This window comes from Phyllobates terribilis, unplaced genomic scaffold (genome assembly GCF_046119375.1).
Source record: "Phyllobates terribilis strain yellow unplaced genomic scaffold, ASM4611937v1 Scaffold_1__5_contigs__length_1240528914, whole genome shotgun sequence".
In the NCBI taxonomy this organism is placed as follows: domain Eukaryota; kingdom Metazoa; phylum Chordata; class Amphibia; order Anura; family Dendrobatidae; genus Phyllobates; species Phyllobates terribilis.
In genome coordinates, this window is record NW_027362761.1 from 277,532,222 (window position 1) to 277,550,662 (window position 18,441).

The 18,441-nt window shown below is 39.3% G+C and overlaps 1 protein-coding gene across 3 annotated transcripts in view; it reads left to right on the forward strand.

The window, feature by feature from the left end:
• The window catches only part of MYO18B (myosin XVIIIB), a 1,187,635-nt gene that overhangs the window by 410,790 nt on the left and 758,404 nt on the right, over window positions 1–18,441 (forward strand). For all 3 annotated transcript variants that reach the window (XM_073672938.1, XM_073672946.1, XM_073672953.1), the window contains 2 exons: window positions 14,061–14,208; window positions 15,149–15,308. In XM_073672938.1, the coding sequence (XP_073529039.1) occupies window positions 14,061–14,208; window positions 15,149–15,308 (308 nt within the window). The remainder of the gene's footprint in view (window positions 1–14,060; window positions 14,209–15,148; window positions 15,309–18,441) is intronic.

An 18,441-nucleotide genomic window follows, 5' to 3' on the forward strand; every position in this document is an offset into this window, starting at 1 on the left:
GACATCAGGAGACAGCTTGTCCACTGAAAAAAAAATAACGTTAATGGGTGATGTAGAAAGGGTTGGGGTATAAAACTAGTTTAACCCTAGTTCTAAGCTGGTTACTGTGTCCTACTTGACCGCAGGGGTTGGCACCTTAGAAAAACGCAATGGCGCCCCCACTCAACGTCGACTCATCCTAATTAAAAGTCCCTTACTGACTATACCTCTAATGGAAACAGATAAATGTGAGAACCTCGTTCAGGCCAAGGGGTGTTTGTGTTTTAAGAAAAATTCATTTGGTCTCACATTGTAGAATACTGCTGTCCCAGTTGTCACCCCTCAAAGGGAAACTGACTTTGTCAATGCCCATAAACCTCAAACCAAAAGTATTACCACCACGTGTTGTGTTAATATGACTAGCTAGCGGTGTATCCTTCTTATTTGCTATGTCCGTTACGTGTTCACCAACCCTTCTTCTAAGCTCATGTGTCGTTTTGTCTATATACTCAAGGCTGCAGTGGCAGATTGCTTTATAAACAGTTAATAAAAGGTCGAATATTAACCTGTTCTACCGTCACTTTACTGGTGAATGTACAGACAATTTTTCCGTTTAGGGATAATGAAATGACTGTGTACCAGTTTGTGTCCTATGGATTTCCCCTACTCCAAATGGATGGGGACATTGTTGAGTCCATTGGTCCACACCTTCTTATCACCTACAAGAAGGGTAAATCCATAGGAGACATCCTTGTGCATAGTAATTTTCCCCCACTAAATAGACAAATTGTCTGTCCTCACATGTCAAGGGTTGATTTCAGTGCAGTGGCTGCGTGGCATGTTTGTTCATAGCAACAGGGAGTACATTCACCAGTAAAGTGACGGGAGAACAGTTTTAAATTTGATTTTTCAGTAACTGTTGAATCAAAGGTGTAGCTTATAAAGCAACCTGCCACTACGGCCTTGAGCACATAGGTAAAACGACACATGAGCACAGAAGAAGGGTTGGTGAACACCTTAGGGACATAGCAAATAAGAAGGATACACCCCTAGCTAGGCATATTAATACATCATGTGGTGGTATTACTTCTAACTTGAGGTTTATGAGCACAGACAAAGTTGGTTTCCCCTTGAGAAGTGGGAGGGCAACTGAGACTGCCGTATTCATTCCCCAAACTCTTCTTCTGAGAAGCCAAGCTGTTGTGATGGATGCAGAATGCTGTTTAGCATTGTCTTGGTGAGTTACGCAAAGCCTTCCCTGAAATAGACATTATCTTGGTACGGAGCATACGTTGTTCTAAAACCTCCATATTATGCTCAGCAATTATAGTGTCTTTCAAGTTGTGTAAACTGCCCATGTCATGGGCACTAACACTGCCCCATACCATCAGAGATGCAGGCTTTTGAACTATGCGCTGAGAAGAAGCTGGATGGTCCCTCTCCAGTTGAGTCCACAGGACATTGCATCCCTGGTTTATCTAAAGAATTTTAAATTTTGATTTATATGCTCACAGAACAGTTTTTCACTTTTCCTCCGTCCATTTTAAAATAATTTTGGAACCAGAGAAGATGGCAGCATTTCTGGATTGTGTTGATATAGGGATTTTTCTTTGCATGATAGAACTTTAACTTGAATTTGTGGATTGCATGGTGAACTATTTTCACAGACAATGATTTCTGGATCTATTTTGGAGCCCATGCAGTGATTTGCATGACTTGATTGCCTGTTGTTTGCAAGCCTTTGGAAAAGACAATTGACACTGGCATTAATGTGGATAGACAGAAGGAGGGTGCTTCTTCTGTCATCTCCTTATCTCCCTTTTTTCTCACTAACCAGTTCAAGTCGTGCCCCATATATGTTTGTAGTAGGAGAACTGTCAACCATGTGACAGCCAGGGAAGAGGAAGCCGACAGGGATCCTTTTCGGTTATTAATCATCTCAGTCACCTTTTTCCAAGCCCTTTGTTTAACTCACACATGAAGCTTAACCCTACAATGCATATCGGGAGCATTTTAGGCCCCGATGCTTACTTTTTTGCTATTATCTGCAAAATTACTTTAGTTAGAATTTTGAAACTCTAGGTATTCCTCAAGTATGTCGTTGTTGGTAATATCCAGTTGTTCATATAATTTTTTTGATAGGCATTTTAGTGTAACAATGCTTTTTTGGGGAAAACCACATCCGTACAGAACGGGGGCCTTTTTGACCCCTGCTATTTTATCATGTACTCAGCAGTGTTTGTGTCTGAAGCTACTTTATTTGTAGTCAGGGTTGCTGGTGGAGGGGCCAGGGGGTGGATAATGCTATGTGAGGATGTCATGTGATTTTGGGAGGGAGTGATAAGGCCTAGAAGGAAGACGTATCGCTTCTGCAAAAAATAAGTCCTGAAAAAATATCTCAAAAGAGGAACTTTATGCATATATTGGACTTTTACTGCTGGGAGGGAGTCAAAAATCGTATGATGTTCCAATCAGAGAATTATTTCTGGACCCACTTTCTGATCCACACTATAAAGCGACAATGGCAGTGGACAAATATGAGGAAATTAGAAGAAACACTCAATTTGATAATAAGTGAACTCGTGCAGCAAGGATCCAAACAGACAAATTAGCCCCTACCAGTTATATCTGAAACATATTTATCAAAAATTGCACCAAACTTTACAATCCTAGTACTAATGTTACAGTAGAGGAGCAACTTGTACTCTTCAGAGGACGTTGCAAGTTCATTCAATACATGCACAGTAAACCAGCCAAGTATGGAATAAAAATCTTCTGGATGTGTGATTCTGCAAATTATTATGGCATAAATGGGCTTATCGACTGTGGTAAAGAAGTTGTTGCACCAGTACAGAAAGATCTAGGGTCTGAGATTGTGAAAACACTTGCTGTACCAATATACAATTCAGGTAGAAACATTACCATGGACAATTATTTTACCAATGTTGCACTGCACAATTTTCTGCTTGAAAAAGCTGTTACACTTGTTGGTACTATGAAGCCAAAAAGAGAAATTCCTCAAGCAATGAAGCACAATCCACAGCGAGCACTTTATGAGAGTGTCTTTGGTTTCAACAACAAAGCGACTCTTGTATCTTACAAAGCGAAGAAGGAGAAATCCGTTATATTACTCAGTACCATGCATTATGATTGCAGTATTGACAGCAATGACAGGAAATTGAAACCAGAAATCATCCTGTATTACAATAAAACTAAAGGAGGTGTAGACAAAATGGAGGAAATGGTGGGAGAATATTCATGCAAGAAGCAAACAAGACGTTGGCCTGTAGTAATTTTTTCAAATATGCTTGATGTAGCAGCCCTGAATTCATTCATTATTTATACAGAAACTCATCTAGAATTCCATGTAAGGAGGAAGGACAGAAGATGCCTATTCTTGAAGGACCTTTGCCATGAACTTGTAACGCCTTACATGATGGACGAAACTACATGAAATGCTTGCCAAAGCAAACTAAAGAAGCAATGAAACGGTGTGGCGTACAGTTTCAGGATATTCCAGGGCCAGGAGAAAGAAAACGAAAGCGTTGTTTCATTTGTCCAAGAAACTTAGAGAGGAAAACTGAGCGACATTATACCACTTGTAGGGAAAATGTCTGTAAAGAATATTCTTCAGAAAAGATAACATGTGAAAATTGTAAGACCAATAATATTGAAAAGAAAAAGTTAGAAAAGAAATGTAGCTGTAACTAGTTTACTCTTGATTTACAATGCCTACAAGTAGTATTCAACCCCCTGCAGATTTAGCTGGTTGACACATGCAGAATTAACTTGGCATTGTGACATTTGTACTGTAGATCAGCCTGGAAGTGGGAAATGCACTGCAGCAAATATTGGTTTTTTTTTTTTAAAAACGTTAAAAGTTAATTCAGAGTGTCATTTATTATTCAACCCCTCAAACCACAAGAATTCTGTTTGGTCCCCCTAAAGTATTAAGAAGTAGTTCAGGCACCAAGAATAATGAGCTTCACATGTGTGGATTAAAGATCTCTTTTGCCAACCTTTTCTGACTATTTAAGACCCTCCCCAAACTTGTGAACAGCACTCAGACATGGTCAACATGGGAAAGACAAAGGAGCATTCCAAGGCCATCAGAGACAAGATCGTGGAGGGTCACAAGGCTGGCAAGGGGTACAAAACCCTTTCCAAGGAGTTGGGCCTACCTGTCTCCACTGTTGGGAGCATCATCCGTAAGTGGAAGGCTTATGGAACTACTGTTAGCCTTCCACGGCCTGGACAGCCTTTGAAAGTGTCCTCCCGTGCCGAGGCCAGGCTTGTCTGAAGAGTCAAGGCTAACCCAAGGACAACAAGGAAGGAGCTCCGGGAAGATCTCATGGCAGTGGGGACATTGGTTTCAGTCAATGCCATAAGTAACGTACTCCACCGCAATGGTCTCCGTTCCAGACGAGCCCGTAAGGTACCTTTACTTTCAAAGCGTCATGTCAAGGCTCATCTACAGTTTTCTCATGATCACTTGGAGGACTCTGAGACAGACTGGTTCAAGGTTCTATGGTCTGATGAGACCAAGATCGAGATCTTTGGTGCCAACCACACACGTGACGTTTGGAGACTGGATGGCACTGCATACGACCCCAAGAATACCATCCCTACAGTCAAGCATGGTGGTGGCAGCATCATGCTGTGGGGCTGTTTCTCAGCCAAGGGGCCTGGCCATCTGGTCCGCATCCATGGGAAGATGGATAGCACGGCCTACCTGGAGATTTTGGCCAAGAACCTCCGCTCCTCCATCAAGGATCTTAAGATGGGTCGTAATTTCATCTTCCAACAAGACAACGACCCAAAGCACACAGCCAAGAAAACCAAGGCCTGGTTCAAGAGGGAAAAAGTCAAGGTGTTGGAGTGGCCTAGTCAGTCTCCTGACCTTAACCCAATTGAAAACTTGTGGAAGGAGCTCAAGAATAAAGTCCACATGAGACACCCAAAGAACCTAGATAACTTGGAGAAGATCTGCATGGAGGAGTGGGCCAAGATAACTCCACAGACCTGTGCCGGCCTGATCAGGTCTTATAAAAGACGATTATTAGCTGTAATTGCAAACAAGGGTTATTCCGCAAAATATTAAACATAGGGGTTGTATAATAATTGACCCACACTTTTATGTTTAAAATTTAATAAAATTCAACTGAGCAACATAACTTTTTGGTTTGTAAGATTTATGCTTCTGTTCATAAATCCTACTCTCATTTGCAGTTTGAAGGCTCTAACTTATTTGCATCTTATCAAACCCGCTAAATCTGCAGGGGGTTGAATACTACTTGTAGGCACTGTATATACCTTTGTGTGTTTTTCATATCTTTGTTTGAAATTTGGAAAAAAAATGTTTTTTGGTATTTTCTACAAAAAATTATAATTAAAATGTTGTGCATTATTCATATCTTATTTTGCAATTTTGAAATAAACTTGTAAAAGCTATTTATGTGAGTTTCTCCATATAATTTGCACGGGGGCCTTACGTAAAAGTGTAGATTTGTGACGTCACGCATGCTAGAGTTAACTTGACAAATAAGGTTGCATGTTGATAACTTGTCGCAGAAGGTTGCCTCATTGAGAGAATTAAAGAGGCACTCCCATTAATGTTTGTATAGTTTTAATATATTGCAATCATCATATTCTGCCCAGTATAAGATGGCCACCGGACAGGTCCTCAAAGGAAGATATATATCATCAAGGTTGGTAGCCTCAGTGACGTAAGCCCGGAAAAGCAGGCTCCTGCACATATAGTGCTGAGAGAGTTAATAGGGCGGTCAGGGCTGGGTTTACTAGCAGTTAGAGAGATGGGTGGGACTGACTGCTCAGATATCCCCACCCTGGGACGTGGTATGGCAGATAAAAAGGAGACCAATTTTCCCATTCAGTGTCTGTGTGTGGAGATGTGCAGACCTTCATTGTTGCTTATCTTTGCTAAATACTAAAGAGCTGGGCACTAACCTGAGTGGGCAAACCCACACTACTGTATGGACTATTTACTTTATGTTTCACTTTGTGCCGGAAAAGGCTGTTTTTGTTTTGTTATCCTGAGTGGTTTATAGTGTTTTAATAAACCAGCCTGGATGTTTTACTGAAACTGCTTTCCGTTCTTACCTTAAAACGCAACCAAGTGAGTAGAAACCTTAAACCAGTTAATTCTTCTCTTTTTTCTGCTCTGTATAGAAACAGGAAGTCTCTTTTCCATGCGTGAGTCATCCCCTTCTAAAACTCTTGCTAAGGCTAAAACCCAGCTGCTCGCTCCTCACCCTTGCCAGTGACATTTGCAGTGATGACTCATGCAGGGAAAAGAGACCTCCCTTTTATATATAGAGCTTAGAAGGATTCAGCTAATGTGCTTTTAATCATGTGATGTCATAGACTTGATTGGAAAAGAGAAGCATTAACTGGGTAGAAAGGCAAAATGAGCAATTGTATGTACACAGTGCTATATAATATGACGATTGCAGTATATTAAGAGGATACAAGTTTTGATGGGAGGAGTGCTTCTTTAAGATAACTATATTGCACAACCTAATGACCAATGACAAGTTTGATATCGAAATACACTATTTTGTACCTTGACATTCCAGTGCTGTGGTATCTGTATTAAATTAAAATGTTCTACATCTGTACATACAGTATACACTTATTTGCTGAAAAGCTGGACAATGAATCATAGGTATTTGTAATAAAGGAGTCTGCCCCTGATTCATGCTGCTTGTGGTTCAGACAGAATGAATCGGTTCCATTAATGATTCATGTAAACGTTCATTTATAACTTTAGTGTTCCTGTAAGAATTCCACTATAAGAAAAGAGAGGAGATATAATGTACAATATGTTTCCTTACCCAACACAGTACAGATATAATCTGGCCTTCACTTTGACCTCTATTATTACCACATTTGTACATTGTATTGATCAGAAATCCACTTTGACTATTAATTAACCTAGCTGCCTATTGGAGCTGCATGAAATAATGTAAAAATAAAATCAATGGGATTCAACGACTTATTACAGAGTAATCTGTATAATGTCAGAGAAGCTCAATCTTCAGAATGATGACCTGTTTACATTATGTATCCGTCTTCATGGAAAAGGAAATATACATGCTTCTTAATATACTGGTAAATATTGGGAAGCAGGTCATCAGCCGTAATCCATCATCACCACTAATTCGGACCTTATAAGCAAACGCAACATCTGTGACTTTACGTTAAATATAATCTTACAGTAGAATATTATTGAAAACATCCACTTAAACTATTAAAATGTAATAAAATGAGTCAATAATGCAGAGCTCCCCATCAATAATGTACTGTATGTGTACATACGCATAATAGTCTATATCTACGGTAAACCTTTTCTAATGTTTTGTCTGAGTACTTACCACAACTGAACAACCTAAGAAGTTTTTATTATTTCACAAATATTATAACGAGGTTAACCGCATTCAGTGTCATCCAATTTTCATTTTTTTCCTCTTGTTCCAAAAGCTATTATTTTAATTTTTTTTTCATCGACATAGGCATAATAGGGCTTGTTATTCTGTTAGATGAGTTGTAGTTTTGGATCACACTTTTCACTTTACAATAATGTACTGAAAACTGGAAAAAAATCCAAATGCAATGAAATGCTATTTCAACAAAGGTTTTATTATTTATACGGGGTTCAATGTTCGATGAATTTGACTCGGCAACATAAATTTTCAAGTCAGAAGGATTGCAGCAATTTTTAAATTTTTTTTCTTTAAGGAAAAATTTGGAGCTTTATGAAAAACTAAAATTTTGTTTGTGTAACTATTTACTGAGACCTTTAATATTTTTATATACCTCTTGATGCAGCTGTAAAAAGGCTCGTTTTTTGCATGGAGAGCTGAAGGTTTTATTGATACCTTTCTGGAGTACATATGCTGTTTTGACAGCTTTTTATTGTATTTTTCGGGAGCTGAGCAACTAAAATAACCCAATTCTGTGATTTTGATCTCTTTACAGTGTTTACCATAATTGTTGATTACATTTTTGTTTTGATCAGGCTTTTAATGACCCAATTCTCTGCCAGCAATAACATGGGATAAAGTGGGTAATTTGAATTTGTAAACTCTTTAATTTATTTATTCATATTTTTAAAAACTTTTTAAAAAACTTTTTACTATATTTAATCATCCCTTTAGGGGACCTGAAGCTGTGATCATCCAATTGCTTGTGATATAGATAAGTATGTTTAAAATCTTGATCACCTAAGGATGCCAGAAATTGGCTAGCTTTCACAGGAGAATCATGATGACAGGCAATAGCAGACTCCCAGCTGTCATGGCAACCCATCAGCGTCCCCATGGAAGTGTTAAATGACGGGCACCCCTCAGAGATTGACACTAGCCGCTGTTAAAGGCACATGACAGCTGATTAAATTAGCCATCATGTGCGGAAAAAGATGCGGGCTCAGTGTGCGAGCCCGCAGCAAAGGTCCGGAAGGGGCGGGAATGGGTGAAGGGGTTGAAAGACTGTCCATAAATCTACTTTACTTAGTTAAATAAAGGATCTACTATTTGTAACAGTGTAGATAATGATCTTGCCTTCCTCTTACAGGTGAAGCTCAAACACTAGATTGACCCCATCATTATGTTCTGGACAGCCATACCCTTTATAGGTTGCTATGTGTTACTGTTGGCCTTGATATTGTATAAATACAGAGCCATCTGGTCACTGAAGTTACCTAGTAGGGATGCAATTGTATTTCTTATACTATAATATGTCACACATGGCATTGTACACGTGATGTCTACCACTATCACTGTTACTCTAAAGGATAATATGTTCTTATTAGAGATGGCTGAATTTTTTCGAAATATGAAGTTGGAAGGTTTGATGATTATCTCCCAAAAATTAGATTCATGGCAAATTGATTTACTGCTATTTGAATTTTGATGAGAAATTTGCTGCAGCTGAATTTGATTCAAAGTGCATTAATTATTCATGAGTTAAATTTTTTGGAAAAATTTACCAATGAATTCAGCTGGTGAATTAATATTTCTAAAGATTTGCTCATCTCTAAGAAGAACATATTATGGCAGCTACTCCAATTGCCCTGAAAAAATATGTATAACAGTCTAAGATCTCCACGGGCTGTATCCAACTCCCTTTAAGCTTTTTAATACAACCCAAACTTAATAATGTCAAAATAACCTTAATATATATCTGTAGGTAAATGCATTGTAACCAGAGATGAGCAGATCTTTTTAAATTTAAATTTGAGCATGTCACCAAATTTGCCCCAAAAAATATGATTCAAGGGAACACGAATCTCAATACTAGAAAGCTTGTAATTGCTCAGAAAATACACGAGGGGGAGAGGAGAGAGAACCTCACTGACCACAAGTACTTACACACTACAGAAGAGACAAAGAGAGAGAGCCCCGCTAATCATAAGAGCTTACACTCTACAGGAGATAGCTGACCCTGCTGACTCTAAGAGCTTATACACTACAGAAGATACAGTAGATACTGATTCTAGAGGTGGAACTGACTCTGCTATATGAACTGCGCTCCATTTTGAACCGCTGAGCTGTGATGGCCCAGATACTGAGCACTCTATACAAGGCAGCTGCTCCCAAACCTTTCTTACCTGGCGAGCCACATTCAACTCTGACAGATGGTCTAGAGCTGCATCCAGACCAGCGGTCCCTTCCAGAGAAGTATCACTCAGAGCCCATCATTACTGGTATGATAACAGCCAAACCTTATACACAGAAAGCATACTGAGACTTTGTGCCCTCCTCCCATATGGGTTGTATAGTTAAAAGGGTTCCCACTTTACCCTCATTCGGTAGTCTTATATCAAGCAGATTTGCTCTTCTGTGCAGGGCTACTCATAAAAGTATGAGTTTGCTAGAGAGCTGGTTTGCTAGACCTGGTGCTAATGCACCAAGCTGGCAGAAATTCGCGAGCTACGCTTCTTGGGCCCACAAGTCACATGTGGCTCCTGAGCCACAGTTGGGGACCCCTGATTCAAGGTATGATAATTCGTAAGACATCATAGCTGCAAGACATTATGCGGAAGCCTGCATAGCCACGTAAAAACACATTAGCCTACACTCTGATGTTTTAGCAGTGTGGGAAATGGTGCTAGGCAAGTATTTTTTCTTTTTTGCGAAATGCAAATCGAATCTAGCAATGTTTGAATTTGTATGAGACTACAAATTTCAAGAAATTCAGCTTGAACTAGAACTTCCACGGATCAATCCACTCCTGTCTAATTATGACCGTTTTTCACTTTGGTGCTGTCACACATTGTTCAGTTTCTTCAATGCTTTATGGCTTGCTCTACCTATCTCTATTGCTAAGCTGTGTACGTTTATGTCCTCTCACTATTCAGATTCACCATATAATGGCTGCTGTATTCTTTGCTTCCTTAATACAAGCTATGATTGTCCCTACTGACTTGCTGTGCTATAACATGTGATGTCATAGTGTAGGTAATTGTAGGCATTGGAATTGTAGGCATTGTAAAATGGTAAAATAGGTAAAATGGTGCAAGTTATTTTTGTGGATTTGAGCAAATTGATTCACAAATTATTCAAATTCACCAGGTTAAGCAAATTTCCAAACATTCGACACAATTTCTATTATTCGTTAATTTCTAGATTTCTAGTTCTTATATTCTGGTAAGTTACAATGATGCAGTGTTCTTGACTGACTAATGCCACTTTATTGTTCAGTAGAACTATTGCTATCATTATTACTTGTGATGCAATAAATTAGCAATAGATGTACGACTGATGAATTTTGTGCCACATAGGAGATGCAAGTGAGGGAAGACTTCATGATAGGCTTACCAGGGAGATACATCCTGGGTCAAGAAATGCCTCATGTAGAGTGTTACTTTATAGAGGATAGAAAGTATGAGGTGCCACCAGTACAAGATGAGAGTTTTGCATTGTGTTCTTTAAGGAAATTCACAGTTAGGTAATAACTTGGAGATTATACATGCCTGGAGTTTCTCATTAGTAGCATTAAGATGCACAGATTGTGCAGATAGCACAGGAGGAGGTTGGTGTACAACTGTAGCTCTTACATAGGGTCACAGAGGAGTACACAAAACTCAGCCTGAGCCCAAGCATGTAAGGTGTTTCCCAGGTGAAGGATACCAGCTCACCTGTACAACAGAAGACTCCAACAGTACAGGCATAGACCTCCACAGCAGATGGAAGGCAAGAAGTCTAGGCTAGGCAAGACTGGAGAAGTGAATTTAAAGGGTGAAAGATTAACCACCTTTAACCCCTTCATGACCGGAACATTTTCCGTTTTTGAGTTTTCGTTTTTTGCTTCCCTTCTTCCCAGAGCCATAGCCTTTTTATTTTTCGGTCACTATTTTTTTGCGGGACGAGTTGTACTTTTGAACGATATCACTGGTTTTACCATATCGTGTACTGGAAAACGGGAAAAAAATTCCAAGTGAGGTGAAATTGCAAAAAAAAATGCAATTCCACAGTTGTTTTTTTTTTTCTTTCCACTTTCACTGAATGCTAAAACTGACCTGCCACCATTATTATCCAGATCATTACGAGTACGAAAACACCAAACATGTATAGGTTATTTTTTATTTAGGTGGTGAAAAAAAATTCCAAAGTTTTCTAAAAAAAAAAAAATGTCAGTCAAGATGGAATGCAGAGTGTACTTTAATGAGAAAAAAAATGAACTTTTTAGAATTTACCAAATGGCTGTAATGAAACAAAGAGTGAAAAATTTAAAGGGGTCTGAATACTTTTTTTACCCACTGTACAAAGCTGTGATGTGGACAAGGTTATACAGTTCAACAACTTTGCTCTGCTAGATCTACAGAAGAGAAACTGTGACTCTATAACTGCTACACTGAGTAAACAAAGCAATACATCACTGGAATCAGGGTCTCTGTTCCTACCACAAGCTGCTGTTAGATTACATAGCAACAACCTGCTGACAGATTCCCTTTAAGACCAGTATAAAAATCTGTTCTTTATTAATTGGGGATTTAATTTTCATATGGTGTCCCCTAGCTTACACACATTTATAATCCGGCCACACTTTTGAATAGAATATGCTTTTTCAAGACCAACACCATGATTATAATTAATTAAAACTACCCATGAATGATGCATCTGATATTCACACACAAGTGGACAGTTACTTGTACATAACATTCATTATTTACAACATGAAAAAAACTAAATTGAAGCTTCATAAACTTTATGAATAGCTGTTTTATCTGAGTGATGAATCTCAAGAGACAGAGGCATTATGCAGAATAACATTAAGCAAATGTGTCTAGAGCCATAAAGACAGCACTATGTCTTCCAAACTGTATAAAAGGCAACTTGGAAAAAAAGTAGATTTAAGTGGTGCCATGGAGCAGAGACCGAAGTCATTATGGAGCCTTCCTTTATTTATGACTCTGCTTGACAGATTATTAAGGACACATAAATATGTAAAACTCTTAAAAGTCTCCTTAGGTGACTATCATATCCAAGGATGGATGATGATCTATCAGTTATTGGGTTAGCAAAAAAAAATGAATAAATTGTATTGCTTGCCTGTCTAGCAAGATGCCCAGGCTTTATTGACAAAGTATACTACACAAGGTTATATAAGGTATGGGAATTCAACAGCTTTAAAAATATACTTGCTTTAGTCCACTTCATACCTTTTATCCTTATAGGATTTTTATTTTTCACTTGCTGTTTAATTTTTCCATCTCATCATTTTTAAAGCTGAATTCAGCTTTCAACTAAGTTTTTTTTAAGTTAGTTTTCAATAGTAACTATGGTAAATTACTATAAATTGAAAAAATGTACATTGACAATGCAAGTATCTGTAATGGTCTAGTTTTTTCAATACCCTAGGAGAGAATCAACTGGACAGTATTATTTCATAATAGTACCATACTTTCCCTAGAATTTGGTTAGAGCCAAGGTTCCTAACTGGCCCAAAAATTGGTGCCCCAGTGTGGTTAAGCAAGCGAGTCCCTGGAAATGGATAGTAGAAAATGAACCAGACGTAATGCAAAATGCAGCGTGAAAGCAATAACATAGAAACTGGAGTTTGTAGCATAAGTCGAATAGGCCAATGCTCACCAGGTATACCAGTGTTCCCCAACTCCAGTCCTCAAGAGCCGCCAACAGGTCATGTTTTCAGGATTTACTTAGTATTGCCCAGGTGATAATATCAACACTTTAACAGGAAAGAATTCCATCCCCTGTGCAATACTAAGGAAATCCTAAAAACATGATCTGTTGGTGGCTCTTGACTTGAGGACAGAAGTTGGGAAACACTGAGATATTCAATGCTGAAAAGAAAATGTAAGGGTCAGGCATAAGCGGTGTACTGCATAATGTGATGGACAAGAGGGTAGTCAATTAGGCTGTATCAAGATGCAATACAAATTAATTGGTCAGAAAGAAAGGTCAATACTGTCAGGTAAGGTGTTAAGTTCAAGATCAAATCCAACACAAAGTAGCATATATAGCATAAATGGCATTATGGCATAAAAACGCCTATAACTTGAACTGCAGCCAGTGAGTTGCCTCTGCCATATAATAAAACTGCCTGTCTAATAACTGCTAGACATTCCAGTTTAATATCCACCTAGCTGATCGTTAGTGTTCTGCGTTACTTTTTACAAGTGATTTTTATGTAATACGCCGTCTTTTCATCGATGACATTTTTTATTCTTGATTATCTCAAACGTTCTTTGTCTAGAGTTCAATATACTTTATAGCCTGTAAACTTTTATAGTCAGAAAACTATTATCTGTGTCGGTTTCAATATTCTTGACTTGCCATTTGTATTGTATACGAATCTTTTTAGATTTTTTCGAACATTGTTACAGATGGTACTATATGGTAGTGTTTTACTTTAATGCTAGTGGTGTCTAGTTTTATATTTGGCTCTCCATTTGTGCTCTTGAACCACTAATATACCTACATCAATGATAGATAGATATATAGATAGATAGAACTGTAGATAGATACTGTAGATAGATAGACGGGTAAATGGATGGATGGATAGAGATATATTGTTTTTTTTATATTTTTTTCTTACAGATAAATGTGCAAGCCACCAATCAAATGGAAGAGAAAAAAGGTCTTCTATGGATTCTCGATGAAGAAGTTCTCATCCAAGGTTCCACAGATGATAATGTTATCAACCGGTTGTGTTCATATTATGAAATTTTAGGTGAAGATAAACAAGGTGAGGAGTAAAAGCATCTCTGTATAACAATTAATATACTGTACTTGAGTTTATCTAACATCTTAGGCTCTATGTTAAACCAATCCATAGAACAGTATGGACCTGACGGATATGAAACGAGTGTCCATTTCCCTACTAACTGGCAGTAGCGAGCATACATTTTTCTTTACATAGGGGTGTGGGCTTATGAGTGAAATAAGTGTAATCCGAGGAGAAGTGAAAAGTGGCACGCACCAGATTCTGTAGTAAAATCCTTTATTCCATCAATGTAGCTAAGAAAACGGTAGGCAGAAGCGCCGTGAAAGCGTGAAACAGCTGTCGCCCTCTTCATTCCACTCACTCCTTGCCTACCGATTTCTTTGCTACATTGATGGAATAAAGGATTTTACTGCAGAAACTGGTAAGTGCCGCGTTTCACTTTTCCTCAGATGACACTTATTTATTCTAATGCGAGCACCACCAACAGTTTCTGTATACGGCAAACTGCTCCACATGTGGAGATAATATATGCCATCAGGAAGATCTGGTGCTGCAATAGCCCTGCTTGAATCTTTGTTATGCATGAAATAAGTTGCTATGTGGCATATTCATCTCATAAAGGGATTTGTCATCCCTTTATATTCGGAGCATACTTTGGGGGCAATTCTTGGTATATGCTGATTATAAGTAGAAAACAAGATGTCAACAGAGCATTAGATAATAAAGCACTACACGTTTATCAGATATTTTTTGACTGAATATTGACAATTTATGGAATATTAATTGGCCAAGACTGTGATGTGATTGACCAGTATAAGGACTACACACATATAGTTTATTTTATCCATCCCTGCCCATTATGTAGAAACAGTATAGCACACTCATACACGTCTAGAAAAGACATGAAAGAGGGTAATTGAAAACAAGATTTCCGTGTTTTAAAGTTTGATGTGCTTTTCAGAGCATGGACCCCTTCGAAAGTGTGAACAACCTCTCCAATTTGAGATCTACCACCAATTGGGCAAAGATCCCGTGCGATATGATGCTTCCAGTTGGATCAACAAAGCCAAATTAAACTTATCTGCTGAAAATGCAGTGCAGGTTCTACAACAGTCTAAACTGTAAGTAGCCACACAATATTTTGCAACCATGTACCTAATGGAAATTCCTGATTTGTGCATTTTGAGCCTTTTCAAAGCTTTAAAGTGTAACTGTCATTTTAATATTTATTTAATAAATCAGCAGTACATATGAAAATCAGAAACTTTGTAATATATATTATATCAGTGAAATCTGATTCTTTCTCTTCCAGGAACAATCATTTCTTTTCTAAATTCTCAATTCAAGGGGAAAATCTCTATTCAGTGGAAACAAATGTTTACATTACTGAGATAGGAGACAGATGCTACTGATAAAATTCTATGTAGAGGGGAGAAGAGATCAGGATGGAGGAGTTCTGCCTCTATGTCCTCCCTCCTCCTCCTCCTCCTCCTCTCCTCTCCATAGAATCTTATCTATAGCAGCTGTCTCCTATCTCAGTAATGTAATATTTTGTGTTCACTGAATACAGATGTTACCCATGAATTGAGAATTTTGAAAATGAATGATCTGTCCTGGAAGAGAAAGAAGTGGATTTGTTTGATAAGATCTCATAATATCTATTACAAAGTTTCTTATCTTCATGTGTACTATTGATTTTTTTGATAAAACAATGGTTACTCTTTAAATAATGAATTAACAAAACAGTTTTTTTCTATTTATGAGGAGACGGTTTGCTATTTTATTGAATTGATGTAGTTCATGGATCTACATTTTCATGACCTGCTTAATATACTTCAGCTTGCTCTGGATAGCAACCTAAATATGTTAGAATTAAGCAGGATCTGTTAGTTCTCTTTTTATGGTCAGTAGTTTTGTGCCTCAGACCATTATGTCTGATTGTTAGTAAGTCATCATTTAATCTGCTGTTTTGTGCAGTAATTCCTGTTTTTTGTTGGTTTGGCACCCAAGTCACTTGTAGTGTATTTACGTCTGGTGTTTCAGTCTCTGGTGATTCTGTACCCTTTTCCTAATGTTTTATTATAGGCGTTGCATAGCCCTGAATTTAGTTTTGCACATCATAGTGCAGAGGTGAAACTAGGTTTTCTTGCACCCAGGGCAAAGATCCAGTTTGGTGCCTTCCCCCTGTACACATCATAATCAGTTTGAGTAGTCGTCATGTGTCTGCTCAAATGCAATTTTTCATTCTTACAGTCATGTGATGATTAACTTCTCTTCCTTGTTCTCTTAATGTTCAAGAAGATAGCTGGCACATGACCGTAAGTATGAAAATTTAATTTGAGTGATCATGTGATGACTACAGGAACTAACAAACAGAACCAAATCCTGATAGGATTGGGCATGCAACAATCTTTAATTTTATAAGTAATGTTCCTAACATATAAACAGATATATTAACCTTTAACTTGTCAGATGGAACCATACTTTATTAACATAGCTATGTATCATGTCATCTGACAAGTTATGGATTGCTAAATGTGCACAGGATTAGAGCCAATTATAACACATGATTACATCACCAGAACTGTAATTAGTAATACCTCACCAGACCCTCCCATCAATACATAAATACATTACTAGTAGTGTTGAGCCACCCCCGTAGTGTTCGAGTTCGGTTCGGTTCGTCGAACACCCGTGTGTTCGCCGAACTGTTCGTCGAACTGTTCGTCGAACACCTTCGAACACCGTTAAAACCAATGGCAGGCAAACAAAAACACATAGAAACACATAGAAAACACCTTCAAAGGTGTCCAAAAGCTGACAAACTGCTCAGAAGACATAACTAACACATGGAAAAGTGACAAGTACATATAGTCATGCGAAAATAAAAGAGGTGGAGGAGTAAAAGGAGGGGGAGACACAGATATAGGCATGTCATGCCCTTCTAAAATCCAAAAAGTGAGAAGCCGACACAGCCAGTCCGCTCCTGCCCGTGCCACCTCCGTGTCGCCGGGTTTGTGCCAGAGCCGCGGTGAACCCTGACGGCCAGCCCCCCTCTCCCAATACTGGTGCCTGTCCGCTGGTGGGTCGAGCGAGCCCCCCTGTGGTGGAGGCAGCTCTAAGCTTTTTAATTTAAATTGTCTCTCTAATTTGAATGAATACACTTTAAATCCATTTACAAGGATCTATTGGAGGGCAAGTCTCATGCCAGCAGCCGCGGTAATTCCAGCTCCAGTAGCGTCCACTAAAGCTGCTGCAGTTAAAAAGCTTTTATAAGGATCGAGCTCGGCTGTCCACCGCAAGGCATCCTACTGCCAGTCCCAGCCCCTATGCCTTGGGGTGCCTCCTGATGCTCTTCACTAAGTATCCCATGGTCCCGAAGCATTTCCTTTGAAAAAATTAAGTGTCTAAACTACAGGTGGTGCAGCTTGCTTAACAGCCGGGATAATCCGCTCACTAGCAGACACTGCTACTAGGCACAAAGTATTTCCTGGGCTAGATGCAGTTAAAAATTTGTAATTAGATACTCTCGTTGGATGCTGAGAAAGCATTCCATAGAGTCTCCTGGCACGCCATATATGATTCTCTTAAAAAGCTTGGGGTAGGGGTCTAGGGGACCCTTTTATAGCCAAAATCACGGCCCTGTATCGCAATACGTCACCTAGGCTGAAGATAAATGGAACTGTAGCACCCTGAGGGCTCGGTTGCTACAGACGTATTGCACCTCACCCAGAGGTGTGATATCTCACTCTCAGGTAAGGATGGAGTGTGGATCAGGACCCGACACCTGCATGCATTACACCACATTGCCGTGGGGCAGGGCGACCAATATGCCCCTGAGATGGGCACGACAGTCCCTGTCCCTGGCTGGAGTGGGGGGAGGGAACACTGAGGAAGGGGAACCCTGTAGTGCAGGAGCAGGGAGGAAGCAGTTCCTGGGTGCATTGAGAAGGGAGTATAAAAGGTGGGCACCATCTTAGTTCAGTGCAGAGAAGTCTGAGCAGAAGTGGCAGGGAGCAGGGGCTCTGCATGAGCTCTGCTCCGGAGGCGGGCCTAGTAACAGAGGCCCAGGCCTGGAAGAGGGAGAAGGAAGGAAGAGGAGCGGAGAAGGCTCCAGGAACGAGGAATGAAGGGATCCCAGGGGTGCGGACGGGCGAGTCGCCACCGCACGCCCGAATCCACCTGCGTGGAGGGGTCAGGCCAAAGGGGGAGACCGGTCCCCGAACTAGTGGAGGCAGGAAACGACCCTCAGCT